Source organism: Sphaerodactylus townsendi, linkage group LG04, assembly GCF_021028975.2.
Source record: "Sphaerodactylus townsendi isolate TG3544 linkage group LG04, MPM_Stown_v2.3, whole genome shotgun sequence".
Taxonomy (NCBI): domain Eukaryota; kingdom Metazoa; phylum Chordata; class Lepidosauria; order Squamata; family Sphaerodactylidae; genus Sphaerodactylus; species Sphaerodactylus townsendi.
Genome location: NC_059428.1, coordinates 150,032,905 through 150,050,315, shown reverse-complemented (window position 1 = coordinate 150,050,315; position 17,411 = coordinate 150,032,905). Strand labels below are relative to the sequence as shown.

General features: G+C 49.2%; 1 protein-coding gene across 1 annotated transcript in view; it reads left to right on the top strand.

Annotated features, from left to right (window-relative positions):
* LOC125431404 (protein sidekick-1-like) overlaps positions 1-16,483 on the top strand; it is a 19,155-nt gene extending 2,672 nt beyond the window's left edge. Inside the window, exons 2-5 of the mRNA XM_048494168.1 lie at positions 277-402; positions 8,650-8,814; positions 12,319-12,456; positions 16,307-16,483. Coding sequence (XP_048350125.1) covers positions 277-402; positions 8,650-8,814; positions 12,319-12,456; positions 16,307-16,431 — 554 coding nt within the window. The 3' untranslated portion in view covers positions 16,432-16,483. The remainder of the gene's footprint in view (positions 1-276; positions 403-8,649; positions 8,815-12,318; positions 12,457-16,306) is intronic.
* The last annotated feature ends 928 nt before the right edge of the window (positions 16,484-17,411 follow it).

The window sequence follows — 17,411 nt, the reverse complement described above, 5'->3', positions numbered from 1 at the left end:
GTGTAAGAATACATGCACGGTGGTCTCTACATGCCCCTGTGAACATGGGCAGGCTCGCTGTACGGGATATTTGCAAATCTTCCCTTGTGAGTAGCCAGTAGAAGAATGTTAAGTCTAGCAAACCTTATCTTTTCACTGCAGGCAACTCTTTCCCTACTATCCTTACCATCAGTTTATGCCTATTTTTGATCTCTTAACTCGGGAGTAACTGGAGTGCATGATATCAACGTTAAAAGAGCCTTTCGCTACATCATCTTTGCTGTTCCATTCCCACAGGGTCGCCTGGTCCCCCTCAACACGTCTTGATTTCAAAAACATCCTCTGGCCTGACTATCTACTGGAACGAGGGAATTTCGGGGAACGCGCCCACCACTGGCTACGTCATAGAAACCAGACCCTCAGGTATTTGCGTGTTCAACATCTGGCCTTCCAAACATAGCCTTTCCTGAGCTGTATTGAACAACATGTGAGAAAGCAGAGCCTCAAGACTATCAGAAAATCTAGTTTAGGGGCAAAGATGAAGCTGAGGGGCATGTATGTCGTCATCGTATGTTGTCTCAGCAATTTCCAAAATGCTGGCGTCTAGATGATTCCCTCTTTCATACTTTTGTGGACCTTGATTTCTCTCTGGGGTCACAGTAGGAGGGTGGGTGGTTCCTTCAAGCTGGCTTTCAAATAGAAATATGGCCACCTGGTGGAGTAACTCTTCCGACTTACCTGAAGGAAAGCTCAGTGTTGGCCACAGAGAGTGGCCTTCCCTGGGGAGGGTCAGGCTTCCAAGTGTTAAAGCTTCCTGAGGTTGCTCTAGGAACGAACATTTCAGTTCCTTTCTGTAGCTGCCAGTCTCTCTGATCCACCCTCCTCAGACACTACCCTCAAATCTCTAGGAAAATTTACCAGTTCAGGGAGGAACACCCCTGGTTGTTAGATGGACCTGCCCTCCAGCACCTGCATATTAGTTGCTACTTCTGCCGGTAATTCTCTTTCGTTGGCCTTTGTGCAGCAGGCAGTTCTGTTTCCAATAGAAGTTTTAACCCGTAGAAGAAGAGTTTGGATTAATATCCCCCTTTCTCTCCTGTAAGGAGACTCAAAGGGACTTACAATCTCCTTCCCCCCACTCCACAGCAAACACCCTGTGAGTTGGGTGGGGCTGAGAGAGCTCCAAAGAACTGTGACTAGCCCAAGGTCACCCAGCTGGCATATGTCGGAGTGCACAAGCTAATCTGGTTCCCCAGATAAGCTTCCACAGCAGAGCAGGAAATCAAACCCATGTCTCCAGATTAGAGTGCACCTGCTCCTCACCACTACTCCATGCTGGGTCACCTGCATTTAACCACTGCGCCCGGCGGGCTTTATTTGAATTCCTGATGCTTACGCCACCTGGTTCAGTATTTACTCCAATTGTCAGTGGCTCTGCAGGATCTTGGGCATAGTCCTATCCCTTCCGCACCCATCCCCCACACACCAGCTCCCTGATATTCTTTAGGTGAAGATTAAGGGATCTTGAAGGGCCATTCCTCTGTCTCCAAATACCTTACGAATCTATTACGCATTCCCTACACTACGAAAAGTCTCCCTGTTCACTGCCATCTATTGGAACTCATGACGTGTTTTGACTGTCTCCCCAAAGTCACTCAGATAAATGAACTCCTAAGGCAACAAATTCTGATTCCTGCTGAGGACAGGCCTTTTTCCATTCTGGTGCTCATCACCCATTACTCCATTACCTTCCCCTGATTTCCACAACGCAGCCCCGATAACAATTTTCACAACAAAGTTAATGAAATGTGCTTATTGTTCAAGGATCACCGTTTCCCGGCGAAACGAGCTCACCGAAGCTTGTAACCAACTTTCTCATCCATTTAAATAAATTAACGATTGGAATAAAACAAGGGGTATCTAGGGACAGGCCATCCATCCATCATACCCGGTGAAAGATGTGTTGCCTTTTGCAGGCATGCTCTCTGGAGAGGGAGACCAGACGGTTCTTTCTCGTGCTTCTCATTTCTCTGAAGGAGGAACCCGCAGCCCACATCTTCCCTGTGACATGCAAAATTATTTTGGCCATAGCCAGAGGAAGTTGCTTCACATCACAAGAAGAAGAAGAAGAAGAGATTGGATTTATATCTCCTCCCCCCTTTCTCACCTGTAAGGAGACTCAAAGGGGCTGACAATCTCCTTTCCCTTCCTCCCTCATAACAAATACCCTGTGTGGTGGGTGGGGCTGAGAGAGCTCCGAGGAACTGTGCCTAGCTCAAGGTCACCTAGCTGGCTTGTGTTGGAGTGCACAAGATAATCTGGTTCCCCAGATAAGCCTCCACAGCTCAAGTGGCAGAGCAGGGGATCAAACCTGGCTCTCCAGATTAGAGTGCACCTGCTCTCAACCACTACACCCCGCTGGAGAGAGGCACATCGTCTGAATGCTGTTAAGGGTGGCAGAAAGAGATGAAGATGACTCATGGGGTAGAATCCATCAAGAAGCTCTCCTGGGCAAACCCAATAACTCTGGTTTGTTCTAACGAGACCAGTGAAAGAGGACACACAGTGGATCCCACATTGATCAGCAGGTGTTCAGAAAAGCTAGCAGGGTGTAGTGGTTAAAAGCGGCAAACTGCAATCTGGTGAACCAGGTTTGTTTCCCCACTCCTCCACATGAACCCTGCTGGGTGATCTTGGGCTAGTCACAGTTCTCTCCAAAGTCTCTCAGCCCCACCCACTTCACAAGGTGACTGTTGTTGGGAGGGGAAGGGAAGGAACCAAGCTAGTTTTAGAAAGGTTGGAGGAAACTCCAGAAAGCATCTGGAGGATTATGCCTTGCGGATGTTCTGAAAAACACAAGTTAAGTGGCGCAAAGCATCCATGGAGCTACCTCATCAGGCACTCCTGAGCTCTGCCTACTGTCAAATAACATCACACCTTTTCTGGCTGGGCCCAGGGGTTGGCAGAGAGAGTCATTCCAAGGAACCTTTGGGACGCCCCACCTCACTCTGCGCCGGCCCCACCCCAGGGGACCTGCCAACAAGCGGAAGAAGCCAGCCCCTCGCCGCTTCTGCTCACCAGGTCTCACAATGGAGTTGTCTAATTCTGCGGCAGATTATTTTTAATCCTATTCAAGCTGCCATAAGAAGTCACCAGGGCCTTTTGTGCGCTAGGATTCCTCCTCTTCATTGTGGCAGAATCCGCAGAGAGCGTGAAAGCCGATGCGGGCAAAGGGGAGGATATTAATTGGAACCCCGGCTTATTTCGCTCATGCGTTGGCTTCATTAAAACACCCCGTGTCTTGCTAGGTATTATTTTTTTTCCTGCCTGTTGGAAGGATTTTGCTCTCCGGATTCAGAGCTCAGTGAGAGCAGCAGCAGACTCTTTCCTCCTGAGTCACTGTTTCATCCAATGCTGGGGATTATGCGCAGCGCGTTTGGCTACTGGACAGCCACGGGGTGCTGCCTGCGACCTTTGAAAGGGCCAGCCGCTGACCCCTGAGCAGCACGGCCAATTCTGCCTTGAAAGCCAGGGAGGCAGGAGCTTCCTGCGTCCGTTACCATAACCGAGGCACCTTAATAGGCAAATGGAAAGGGATAACACCTTGTCAATATTTAAACAACTTATTATTACCTTCGGGTTTCACATCTCAGCTGTCATCTATTACAGGCCTCATTACCCTAAGCATTAAGCACTGCTTTCTCCTCCACCACCCCCCCTTCCTGTTGTGCTGATCAGACCTGGAATTGCAATGCACCATGAAATAGAGCATAGGTGTCAAACTTGTGGCCCTCCAGATGTTATGGACTACAGTTCCCATCATCCCCTGATGCTGGCAGGGGATGGGAACTGTAATCTATAACACCTAGAGGGCCGTGAGTTCAACACCTATGAAATAGAGTAAGAAGAAGAGTTAGATTTATATCCCCCCCTTTCTCTCCTATAGGAGACTCAGGCTGTTTCCCCACTCACCTTTTGTTGTGCGGTACTTACGGCTAATACTCCGGGGTCTGCTGCATTCCCCACTCCCTAAGCAGCAACAATGCAGCGACCTCGATTCTGCCGCTCTCCTTCCTCCTTTGCGCACGTTATTTAGGTTCCTGTATCATTGAGCACCGCACGTGGGGGAGTGGGGAAGCACAGGGGGTGACTCCGAGTTTAAGTTTCCCGCTGTTGCTGGTGACGTACAGCTATCCGTCCAATTAGGCAATGGCGGGGTGTGTGTGCCACTGTGGGCTGATACAGTGTGTAACAGACCGTGGGCAGACATAGTCTGTAACAGACTTTCCTCTGTGATACACCTCTGAAGATGCCAGCCACAGAGGCAGGCAAAACGTTAGGAACAAGATCTACCAGACCACGGCTACACAGCCCAGAAAACCCACCACAACCAATCATTTGTCTGTTTGCCTCAGTGGAAACTGTGTTTTCTGTGGCTCCCAAGGAACCTTTCTACTCTTCTGAGGAGCATTTTTACAGTTCCTGTTTATTCTGCCCTGGACACGGACACAAGCCAGCAAAAGCCGATAAATTCAAGGCGCAGTATGACCCATCCCTGCTGCAGAGGGATTTCCTCCATCCTTCCGTCCTTTAGAAGGCAGGCGGCAGCGTTGACAGTTTGTCAGCCATGGCCTTCGCTTCCTCGTCCTTTCGTTAGGCCCGTGCCCAGCCTCAACCTTTTCTTCTTACAAATAAATTAACATTTTAATTTGGTTCTTGTCGCGCCCCGGCACAGGGGAAACCTTTTGCTTCTCTGCCGCCCTCGCTGACGGGCGTGCGATCAGGGCAAAAACATTTCCGCACGAAGCGCCGCGTGGAGAATCGCTGGTGGTAGTTCAGAGACCTCTGCTGGCCCTGCTCAATGGGACGGCAGGCGGCTGCTCCCAGCCCAGGCCATTGGGGCTTTCGGAGGCCATGTTTGTTGACTGACAGTTTGATTCAGCCCCGAGTACCTGATTAATTGCCTGTGAAATGGCACATTTTGTGCTGGGGCCCCATCTGTTCTGGCACCTGCGGCTCCGAGTGCCGGCCACGCACCTCCGAGGGATTGCAGGCAAGCATAAACCAGGAGCATAGCAGAGGTGTGAGGGAGGCGTCGCCTGCTAGGACCAGTTCTTGCCTTCTGGGGCCATACCAGCAAGCGCACAGTCCAGACTCTGGAAGGCAGGCTCAGAAAAAGATTTAGCGGTTTTTCTCCTGCTGTCAACAGGAAGAGAGGATGGGTCAGGAAGCAGCGAGCCATTCATAATAACAAGATGCTCCCAAGGCTGTCTTCTTCTTCTTCTTCTTCTTCCCTTTCAAGAAGGCAATTTTCCCTTTTAGGGTCGATATTTTCCACTCCTTTCCAAAGCCACCGGCCCAATCAAGGCGATCGGAAGGGAAGGGAAGAGACAGATGTTTCTGAAGTGAAAAAAAGCAGTCGCGAGTAATCCTCTCCAAACCCCCAAGCCAGCTGGGCTGCAGCTCACAGTACATTAACCAAGAATTGATGGGGAGTCTCTGCGCCTCTGTTGTGAGGCAGGCGGGCAATCTCACATCGCAAACCTCGCCTCGTCCTGCACAAATAACCAATGCTTTTTTGCATGTGGACACAAGGGTGAGAAGAGCTATCTCAGCATGCTGAGCCATCTTTACAAAGTGTCAAGAGGAACCTCTCTTTTGGGGGGAATCCTGTGAAGGAAATTCCCTTTGCGGTACATGTTCTTTTTGAAAAAATGTTTTTTGAACCAACGTTTTCGAGGAAGGAAAGCCGTTGCAATGGCCATGCATGGAAAGCATTATTAGCGTGTTCCCTGTGATCCAGAATGAATGCCTGAATACTTCCCCAGCAGTCTCCGCAAACAAAAGGCCATTTCGCACGTGTCCCAGGTGCAAAAATTATCCCTGTAGTGCAGTGTCAGAGAAGAACTCTGTGGCTCACAAGCAGCCACCCCTGCAATTCTCAACAACCAGCTGGCATGTGATGGAGTGCACAAGCTAATCTTGTACCCCAGATAAGCCTCCACAGCTCAAGTGGCAGAGCAGGGAATCAAACCCAGTTCCTCCAGATTAGAGTTCACCTGCTCTTAGCCACTGCGCCACTGCTGCTCCCAAGAGATTGTAGTCCATCCGACAACAACACACCCAACTGTAGTCTGCAGTCAAACCCTAATTCTGCCCCGGCGACACCAGTGAAACATCCATATTCTTCCTGGGATCCTTTCCTGGTATCACCCTGGCTCAGAAATCTTCATTGTTGCTTCCTAAGATCTCTGACTGAGCCCCCAGCCTTGGCAACAGGCTCCAGGCCTAAATCCTGGTCCGAGCGAAGGTCTGGAACAAATTAAAAACACTCGGTGGATAAAAAAAGCCACCCACAACAGGGGCTAAGGTGGACTCCATGAGCGCATTCCTCCTGCTCTCCGGCTGGCTGAAGGCAAAATGTGAAACATCAAGGAGGAAAAGTCTCAGCAGGAGTCTATTCCGAATACCCATTTGAAAAGCAGACAGCTTTTGCTGCCCTTGGAAAGGTTGAGCGAGAGAAAGATCTACAAAGAACAGGCACTTGGGGTCGCGAATGAGGTTGGCTGCAAGTACAGCTGCCGACGTGTGGGGGAGAACTTCTCCAATGCGGAGTGGTAGCAATATCTGGTACCAATGGGTGGAAAACCCACTTTGGCAAAAGCAGTGATTCACATCCACTTGACTAAGAACCAGCGTAGTGTAGTGGTTAAGAGCAGGTGCACTCTAATCTGGAGAACCGGGTTTTTGATTCCCCACTCTGCCACTTGAGCTGTGGAGGCTTAGCTGGGGAACCAGATTAGCTTGTGCACTCCAACACATGCCAGCTGGGTGACCCTGGGCTAGTTACAGTTCTTCAGAGCTCTCTTAGCCTCACCCACCTCACAGGGTGTTTTGGGGGGGGGGGGGGGGGAAAGGAGATTGTAAACCCCTTTGAGTCTCCTTACAGGAGAGAAGGGGGGGGGGGTATAAATCCAAACTCCTCCTCCTCGTCTTCTAATGGAATCCACCAATTATATTTTCTCTTTTGGGAGGGGCTTAGTACTGCTTCAGTGGGGAGCCACCGCATGGGGCAAGCTCCAAAGTGGAATTCTCCTCAGCATTAACTAACACAAACAGGTCATATTTATTCCAAGGAAGCTGTGCAGAAAAAAACAAAGCTTTTATTTGTCTTCATGTACTCCACCCTCCCTCTGGACACCTACTCTGACCCTTTCAAGTAAACCAAATTCAAGGCTCCTTTATTACGTTGTTTTTTAAAAAATTGTGAACACATAAACAAAACTCCATGTTTTACTGCAGGTTTTATGTTCATTATAACCATATATCCTGATGCATAAACCCCGGCATCCTGTTATAGCCTGATCTATGCTAACACGTAATGCACTGGTCTGGGTTTTTAAACATGACCGAGAAATGGCCCGTTTTATTGTTCCTCTGTACTCCTATAACCCGGCTAAAGCAATAAAGTTTCTAGCTGGCACACTCAGTCCACCGGAGGAACCTGCCTATTGCTTTGATCAGCAAATGGGCAATGTGGGAATTGTCAGCTTCTGCGATCGATGCGAGGCTTGTGGCAATGAATAAATCGCTCTGCTACAATTCACTGGCTGCAAAACGAAAGGATCACGGGCCAAAGGGGCTGCAAAGACCCTCTAGGAGCACACAGACTCACTGCAGGAGCGAGATGCCCATCTTAACATTTGGGGAGGTACTTGATGGTTTGAGACAACGGAAGAGAGTCTGGCCTTTTCCGCACATGCAGAATAACAATCCACTTTTGCAATTGTTTGCAAGTGGGTTTCTCCATTTCGCACCATAAAATCCAGCTGCAAAGTGGATTGAAAGTGCATTATTCTGCATGTGCGGAAGGGGCCTCCGGGACAGTTCTCCAAGGAGAAATGTTTGGTGTTCTCGTTTCGAACTGCCGAACGGGCCTTTCATGCTGGGAATAGTGGACCCTTCATCTCGTGATAGTTAGCAGGTCAAGAAGGTTTCAGTGCCAGGATACTGAGGGCCTCAAACCATGATGCTTTGGCAGGCCCTTCTGCTAGAAGCAAGATAAACCAAATGTGCACATTGGCCTTCACAGGGAAGTAGATATTCACTGGTTGAATGGTTGCTCAATGGCCCACATGGGATGCTTACTTTTGCATTGAAATCGGCAGCAATGAACAAGACTGGTTGCGTTGGGTTTTCCGAGCTGTGTGGCCATGGTCTGGTGGATCTTGTTCCTAACGTTTCGCCTTCATCTGTGGCTGGCATCTTCAGAGGTGTATCACAGAGAGAAGTCTGCTATACACTGTGTCCAGTGAGAAGGGAATGTTTTTAGTGGGATATATATTGTCCATGTCCCAGGGTGCAAAACCAATCAATAAGCGTTTGGGTGGAACTTGCTATGCAAAGGTGTGGTTGAGTGCATTGTGTAACAGACTTCCCTCTGAGATACACCTCTGAAGATGCCAGCCACAGATGCTGGCGAAACATTAGGAACAAGATCCACCAGGCCACGGCCACACAGCCCGGAAAACCCACCACAACCAGTTGACTCCTTTGGCAATACATTGAACAAGACTGGGTTTGTCTGAAGGCAGCGGGGAAAAAAAATTGCTCTTGTTTCTGGGAAAGGGATAGTGGGAGCCCGGCTAACCAAGACTCCTTTTCTCCTAGACGAAGGGCTGTGGGACCTGTTTGCGAAGGACATCCCTCGCAGTGCCACCTCCTACTCAGTCAGCCGGGACAGGCTGAAGCAAGGAGTCAGCTACGAATTCCGGGTGGTGGCCGTGAACCGGTTTGGCTACGGAGAACCCAGCGCCCCCTCTGCAGTTGTATCAGGTTTGTGGGAATGGATTGGGAAGTCCCAAGTGAACCATGGCTGCAGGACCAGCTCAGTGTGGGCCTGAAACTGTGGCAAATCTGGGTGCAGGGCATGCCATTCTCACCAGTGCCGCTTGGCACAGCTGGTGCTAGTTGCCAGCAGCCCTCCAAGGCGTCTGCCCATCAGGAACTTTTCTTGCAAGCAAAAGTTCCTGTCTGCCCCATTAGTGGATTTGACCAGTGTTTTAGGCACCTGTCCTGACTTGGGATGGCTTCCGTCTGCCTGGGTAGCATGCTTTGTAATGTGGCAGAGGAATAAACAATCTACTATCATCTTTATGTGGAACAGTACAGCGGCTGTGTTTGCAGACATCACTGGAGCAATGACGTACAAAACCCCTTCAACATGGACATGGCCCAGCCTTACAGAAAATGAAAGGATCCATCCTGTGAGTCAGTAGACAGACAAGCTGCAGGCATGTGTTCTTCTGCACACGGCCCCAGATATCCCATTTCACGTTTTGTATGGTGTACGCAGGCAACCTTATATTAAATCTTAGTGGTCCTCTCTCAAGGTCATTAAGAATATAAGAACATCAGGAAGAGCCTGCTGGATCAGACCAGAGTCCATCTAGTCCAGCTTTCTGCTACTCGCAGTGGCCCACCAGATGCCTTGGGGAGCTCACAGGCAGGATGTGAAAGCAGTGGCCTTCTACTGCGGCTGCCTCTGCTGCTGCTCCCAAGCACCTAGTCTGCTAAGGCATTTGCAATCTCAGATCAAGACTGGTAGGCATAGATCAACTTCTCTTCCAGAAATCTGTCCAAGCCCCTTTGAAAGCTATCCAGGTTGGTGGCCATCACCACCTCCTGTGACAGCATATTCCAAACACCAACAATGCGTTGCAGGAAGAAATGTTTCCTTTTATTAGTCCTAATTCTCCCCCCTCCCCCAGCATTTTCAGTGTTGCCTCCTGGTTTTAGTTTTGCGAGGAAGATTATTGTCTGCTCTGACTAGAGACCTCCACCCCAACGAGCCGCAGCCTCTCAAGACCAACCCTTGCCGTTTTCTCTCTGCCAAGTGACCCCAGTGCTCCATGAGGAAAGAAGACTTGTCTTGCTTGTCTTTTGTCTTCTACTGTCCATCAGGAGCTTCCTTGGGGTATCAGAAGACGTGTTCCTGAAGCTAGGCTGGATCCAGTTCCTTTAAGGCGTAGGTGTCAAACTCAGACCCTCCAGGTGTTAATGGACTACAATTCCCATCAGCCCATACGAGCAGGGCCAATGGGCCATGCTAGCAGGGACTGTTGGGAATTGCAGTCCATGAACATCTGGAGGTCCTGAGTTTGACAGCTATGCTGTATGTAAGGCATTTGAGGCAAAATGAGAGAAACGTGTTCCTGCTAGTTGGCCTCTTCCAACCATTGCACTTGTTACTACCCAGTGCTTACTAGAGATGCCCCACTGAGAGAGGATTGTCGTAGTTATCAGGCAAGGAACGTGATTACTTGTTTTCTCCTAACCAGAAAGGGCACAGCTGCCCAGGCAACTGTGGTTGACCTCCGATCCAGAGTCTAGAAGGCTGTCTCTTTTTGGGGGGGAGGGGGTCTGTACAGATCACCCAAGAAACCAGACATCAGCGGCCCGTTGCTGATGCAGGGACTCTGTCGGCTTGTCAGACACACTGCTGAAACCTCGCCTTACAAGACTCCTCCGAGTCGCTTCAGGGAGGCATTTCTCAGGCTGCTTTGCTGCCTCAGCAAAAGGGGGGAAGCGGAAAAAATCATTTTGCAAAAATCTTCATGGTTCAAAAGCTCGGCACCTGAGGGGGACGTCGAAGCGTTCTGCGGGCCCGGCAGCTCCTTGCTATTTCAATTTTTCTTGCCTTGCTCCTGGTGCGAGACGCACAATTTAGCAGGGATGTCGTTGGAAGTGGAAATAAAATGCCATCAGCACCACAGTTATCTTCGGGTCCCTGCTCTGGCCTGGCCTAGCCAGCCCCTCCAAATTGGAGGGCAGCTCAAACTTCAGAAAGAGTCAGGGTCTTCCTTCCTGTGGCTTCAACCAAAGGGGCATTATTCCTGAGTTGACATTTTGTAGCTTCACAGGGGGCACCTGCAGTTCCTTGCAAATAAATTGCTCAATTATTTGTTCTTGGCCTGAGTGCAGCTATTTAAACCACTGCTTTCTGATGGTCTAATGCTTGAATCAAATTGGCCGTTTTCTGTGGGAAGCAGGAGGGATCAGGGGGCCAAGCTCTGCAGAACGACCCCTGTCTGTTGGTTGGCAATTCATTACGCCGACTCTCGAGGAAATTGGTGACTTTTAAAGCTCAGCTTTGCTACAGTCGTTTTGATGATTGTTTGGCTCTAGCTCGCACCCCTCCGGATGTCCATGAACTACAATTCCCATCAGTCCCTCCCAACATGAGCATTGGCTATACTGGCAAGGGCTGATGGGAATTGTAGTTCATGAACATCTGGAGGGCTGCAAGTTTGACACCCCTTCAGCTGGAGCTGGAGCCAGCTGTAGGGAGTCTTCTCCGGCACCTTCGGACATCCTTTTCGCCTCCTGTTTCTGCCCTCTATAAGACACGACAGATGTTTGTGGCTGCTGTCTGATATTATCTTATTTATCAAAATATTTATACCCTACCTTTCCGTAGTCTTCTTTGAGGCAGCTTACAAAATACAATATAATGCAATAACAGCAGAACTCTTAACAATGCAATATAATCACACCATACTGTAAAAAAATCAAGCCTACAATAAAACGCCCCTATAAAACTTAAATTGCTGCTTGTTAAACTCTAGATGTTTAAAACATGTTCACCTGACGGAGGAAGATGAGCAAGAGAGGAGCCAGCCGGTGTTTTGTAGGAAAAGCTTTCCAAAGTCTCGGCTCCGCATCGAGAAAGCTGTCTCCGGGGTCCCTACCAGATGTACTGATGGGATGGAGAGAGAGCCCTTCCCAGATAATTTTAGTAAACGGGCAAGTTTAGAATCATAGATTTGGAAGAGACCCCAAGGGCCATCCAGTCCAACCCCCTGCAGTGCAGGAACACATAGTCAAAGCACTCCTGACAGATGGCCACCCAGCCTCTGTTTAAAAACCTCCAGAGGAGAAGACTCCACCATGCTAATCAGTCCTTCAGGTGACCTGCCACAATGCCATGAGGAGCTTTATAGGTAATAACCAGCACTTAGAATTGGGCTCAGAAGCATATTGGTAGCTCTGTAGTTGGTGTAGGAAAAGCCGCACGTGGTCCCTACATCTGGCTAATAACAGCTGGCTTCTCTGGCCCAGTACCTTGGGGAGGAAAGGTGATGCAATTACTGCCGAACTTCATACGGGGAGACACCTTTTGACCAGCTTCACAAATGCCTTTGCCTGCCTGTCTTTTTCTGCCTCCAAAACGGCTTCCTATAGGAAATGTTGGCAGGGAGTGTGGTACGGGAGGGAACGGCGGAGAAGCATTTGTCTCCACGATAAACCCTCAATATTTTGTCGGTCCCTTTCTTGCAGCTCAGCTAGACTCCCCTTTCTATGAAGAGTGGTGGTTTCTGATTGTCATGATCCTGTGCCTCCTCATTCTCGTCCTTCTCGTGGTGTTCACGCTCATCTTGCACAGCCAGACCAAAAAATACAAAAACTGCAACACGGGTGAGTGTATTCCGTGTATTCAGACCTCTTGTCTGAAGGGAGGACAGCCTCCAAGAGTCACCATTTCCCTCTTCTGAATATTTCAGTTGCACCGTGCCATCTGTTGGCCTTGGCTTTGCAGAGCTCAGGCCCAGCGGTCACTTACACATTCAGAAAGTTGTTGTGAGCCCTGATGTGTCAAAAGGAGTCTTTGCTTTATCCCAGACAGCCCTCGGCCCACAAAACAGATCTTGTGCCTGGTTGCATCACCACGTGCCTGTTCGCCGTCCTGCACGACCCTTTCAAAATGACATTCTGGGCAGTTCCATGTAAGGAAATACCCTTTTGCCTGACGTATGTCTGTTTAGGATTGGACTGTTCGAGTGGCACCCTTCTAACTCCCTTGTAGACATTGTCGGTAGCTCCGTTTAGGGTCATACTCTAAACTTACATGGTGCTCCAGGGCCCACCCGCTATAGGGCTACATTTCCATTTATAACTTCTGTTCTCCCTTGTAAACTCTTAGTCTTTTGGCTTTTCAAAGGCCCTCTTTGGGGATGCCTACAAAAGCCTCCACGGCTGCCTCCTCCCTGCTATGAAAAGGGGACTTTTGGTCTCTTGCAGGATGTGTTTAAATATTCATTGCTCAGACCCTGAACTCTGCCGAGGGAGCCTTTCGAATCAATTTTGTGCCCTTTCCTCTCGAGGCATCCGAGTCCTTTCAAGTGCTGGCGTCTAGGCCGCTTCAATAAACCTGCCTGCGACTTTGACAGTGGCGTTAACTCTTTGATGCCAAGAGCCCAGTTCTCGAAATCAATATTTGGCAGGCGCTGGTTACATACCTCTGTGATGCTGTTTTTAATGTGGGGGGGGGGGGGGGGGCCTACCCAGAAAGTCTTGGAAGACTTCAACTTTCAAAGAAAGGATATCCCCCCCACCCCCGGTATAAATTATTTTCTAACAAGAAGTTAGTAAATCAGGTTTTCGCTCCTGTGGGATTTGCAATATACGAATGCCACGGCATTTTACCAAGCTAATGCTATTACAAGGCCAGTGCATGGTGTATAGACAAATCTCTCCTTCCTTTCTTGTGCTCTGTGTCTGGAGAACAGGCATGAAAAGGCAGGCCTGACCTGCACCAAGCTCCGTTCGCACCAAGCCTTAATGCCACTTTGCCATTGAAGTTGGGGATAAAAGACCTGCCTGAAGCGGAAGAGATTCAGAGCAGACCAAGGCCTCTGGGTTGGTGGAGCACCGCATGAAAAGCCTTAAAGCTAACAAGCACCAGCCCTTTAAGGTCTGCATGGCGAGGCGGCCAGACAGTCAAATCCCCCACCCTCTTATGATGTAGTCTGTAAGAGGCCTAAACTATCTAGAAACTCAGCAAATGGAAAACCGCCCAATGCCATCCACTGTAAATAAATAGACTTCCTTACCCTGCCATCTTTGAAGAACAAGAAGAAGAGTTTGGATTTATATCCCACCTTTCTCTCCTGTAAGGGGACTCAAGGTGGCTTACAAACTCATTTCCCTTCCTCTCCCCACAACAGACATCATGTAGGTGGGGCTGAGAGAGTTCAGAGAGAACTGTGACTAGCCCAAGGTCGCCCAGCAGGAATGTAGGCGTTCAGAAACACATTTGGTTTACAGATAAGCCTCTGCCATTCAGGTGGAGGAGTGGGGAATCAAACCTGGTTCCCCAGATTAGAATCCCTCTTTTCTTAACCACCACACCATGCTGGCTTGGACTGCAGGTCCCAGGAGGTGGCCAACCACAGTACGCAGCCCACAGGCCCTTTGGTCTGCAGAGTTGCAAAGGTCAGACCGCCAAGCCTTCTAGTGGCTGATCGTTGCAAATTCTGTCCAGGATATTCTGATGGGGTCCAATCAGGTCACAGAAGTCCGTGAAAGGATGCTACCTTCACTGACTCCAGTGGTCATAGCAGAGTTACAAGAAGCATATAACACTGTTTAGGATTCCACTGTGGATCCCCCAAATACAGTTTATATGTTTAGGATTGCACTGCTGGTCTTGGATCCCAAGTGTGCTATCTGGCCCTTACGCGCCTGAGCGAATAGTACGCTGGGTATAAGATCTGTCGAATGAGCTTGGCACGCCCTTGCCCTGTCTTCACCTTTAACAGTGACGCGTAGGAATGAATGTGTTTTGCTGCGGATTTCGGATGCCGCCCTTCCACTTGAACCAGTCCAGAATTTGTATCTTGTTCTTCCCCAGACTCTTTTATCTAGCTGCTGGCATCCTTCTTTCAAACTGCTGAAGCAGCCATCCTGTCCCCTACACCTCACAGCCTGATCTCTTCCTTGCCACGGGGATCCGGTTCTCCGCCCTCAGCCCTGCAATAATCCTGACCACAGAAGCAGAGGCAGAAATACATCACAAAAACTCACTGTGTTTGGCCTCGCATCTCTGGCTATGGATGTGAATGGGTTGGGACTCAAAGGTGTGTCACGAAACCCCTGCAAGGGGGTGGCTGGTTGGCCACCCTAACAGCCACCCTTGCCCTTTCCATTGGTCTCTGTTCTATCTTGGAAACCAAGGTCTCTCCCTGGAAATGGTATCCAGGGTCATACATTAGCCAATATTGTTTTGTCACTGCATTTACATGTTGGTAATGTAAAATATGTCCTGATGGTCTTGAGAGTGAGTGAGGACCTGGGGAAGGGGGAGGGGATTAGGAGTCACAGAGAAGGAGAAGAGTTTGGATTTATAGCCCACCGTTCTCTCCTGTAAGGAGATTCAACGTGGCTTACAAGTTTCTTTCCCTTCCTCTCCCCACGACAGACACCTTGTGAGGCAGGTAGGACTGAGAGAGTTCAGAGGGAACTGTGACTAGCCCAAGGTCACCCAGCAGGAATGTAGGAGTGCGGAAACAAACCTGGTTCACCAGATAAGCCTCTGCCACTCAGGTGGAGGGGGAGTGGGGAATCAAACCCAGTTCAGAGAAGGAGAGGATGGTCAAAGGCTGGAACATCATCTCTGTATGCAGAGGCTGTGAATGTCGAAATGCCACTTGCTTGGGATTCGCAGTGGGAACAGCTGCACCCTTTGTGCAGTGTCTGTTGGTTTCTCAAAAACGTGTGGTTGGGGTGTGTGTGTGTAGAAAATGGAATGTTGAGCCCAGTGGGTTCTGAAGTCATGGTTTGCTAGGGGGCCAAAGAACCGAAATCCACAATCCTGGATGGGTGACCAGACCAAGTACATTTGAACTTGTGAGTCACCAAAGGCTGGGAACTGCTGCCTCAGGGTACTGTCCTATTCCTGCTTGAACAAGGAACCCCCCCCCCACACACACACACACACACACAAACACATTGAACCTGGGGAAGGTTTTTGGGTCAGGCCTCACAGCTGTACTTCTAAAACCTTCTCGCTCGGGAACAAATCCCTCTGAAATCAATGCGGCTTTCCTTGCAAGAAAATATAAATAAGCCCAGCACTGTGATCTTCTCTGTATTCTCAGGGTGTATAGGGGGCCAAGCTGCTAATCCGGGGTGGGAGAGCATCAGGGGACTTAATCTTGTTTCCTTTAAATGTTGTTGTAGACTCCTCAGCCTGATTTTTTTAAAAATCCATATGTGGCCAGCAAGCTTGCCTTCCTCCTTCCCACACACCAGAAAAATAACAGGAGCGGGGGAATACTAGCTGTGGCCATTTGCTGAGAAATGCTGATAAAATGTGTTGCTTTGGTTGTGCCGCACTGTTCCTGTGACACACCGTGTTGCAGAAATAAGATGGATCTCGTGATGAAAGGAGGACGATTTATCTGAACATGGCGGTTCTCTCTCTGTCTCCACGCAGAGCCAGGGCAGGGCTTTTGCCTGCGTTCATTCTGTCGCCGTTTGTCCCCAGGAAAAAATGTCTCCAACATGGAGGAGTCTGTCAACCTGGATAACGGGGGCTTCACGGCCCTGGAGCTCAATAGCCGGCACCTCAACGTCAAAAACACTTTCTCCAAGAAGAACGGGACGAGGTAAGAAGGCGCCGGCCGGCCGGCCCTGTTCTGTGTCGTGCTGGGAGAGGTGGCCGTCGGCACTTAGAAACTAGCCAAACACAACACTGGCGTGCAAAGAATCTGCAGAAAGCCCCCGTGGTAATCTTACTATCAAGTGGTGTGTTTTGATGTGCTTGTTTATTCCGATTTCTAACCCATCCAAGACTAGGGACAGTTTACAAAAAGGCTTATTAAAACATCTCTCCAGAACAAACTACAACAGGCTGAAACAGCAACGTATCTTTGGACAAGGACAGCCATTGCTTGGGACCTTCACTCTGAAAGAGTAAACCTGTTTTATAGAGCAGTTAGAAGAACCAAAGCTGCAGGGGAGATGGTTTGGTCAACATCTTGGGCCCCTTGGGGCAAAGTCAGGATTTTTCAAGAAATAACAAAAATATAAATTGGGGATAGTTGGGCTTTTTGGAACTCAACCAGTTAAAGCACCTTGTTCTTTTATACAAGTCAGAAGTGCGCCTCGTACGGCAATCCCCACCACCCCAAATAAACAGAACATAAAAGTCACCCAAAAAGATTCCAGCCTGGAATATCAGCTCCTAATTGGTAAAGCTAGGACTCTCTGTTCTCCCTTTTACTTTGATACCCTACCTGGGAAATGTAGGACAGCCGATTACCTAACGTACTGTTTGACCCCAAGCTGAGATGGGCAAACACCAGAGCAAGAACCAACACATTTCTTCTCGCTATATCTCCTGAGAGAGTTATGACATCTTTACACCAGATGCTTTACACCAATGCGCACATTGCCCAACCTCTGTAGAGCCATTAGAGCATATTCTGCTTGCTTGCCTAAAATTTACAGATTTTAGACCTAGCTTTTTTCTGAAGGCTCCAACTTTGGCAGGTCTTGTCTCTCCAAATTTCAAACTGAACTATCTCCTGAATAATCATGACCCCGAGATACTGGAAATGGTGGCCAATTTCCTGGTTAATACCCTGAAA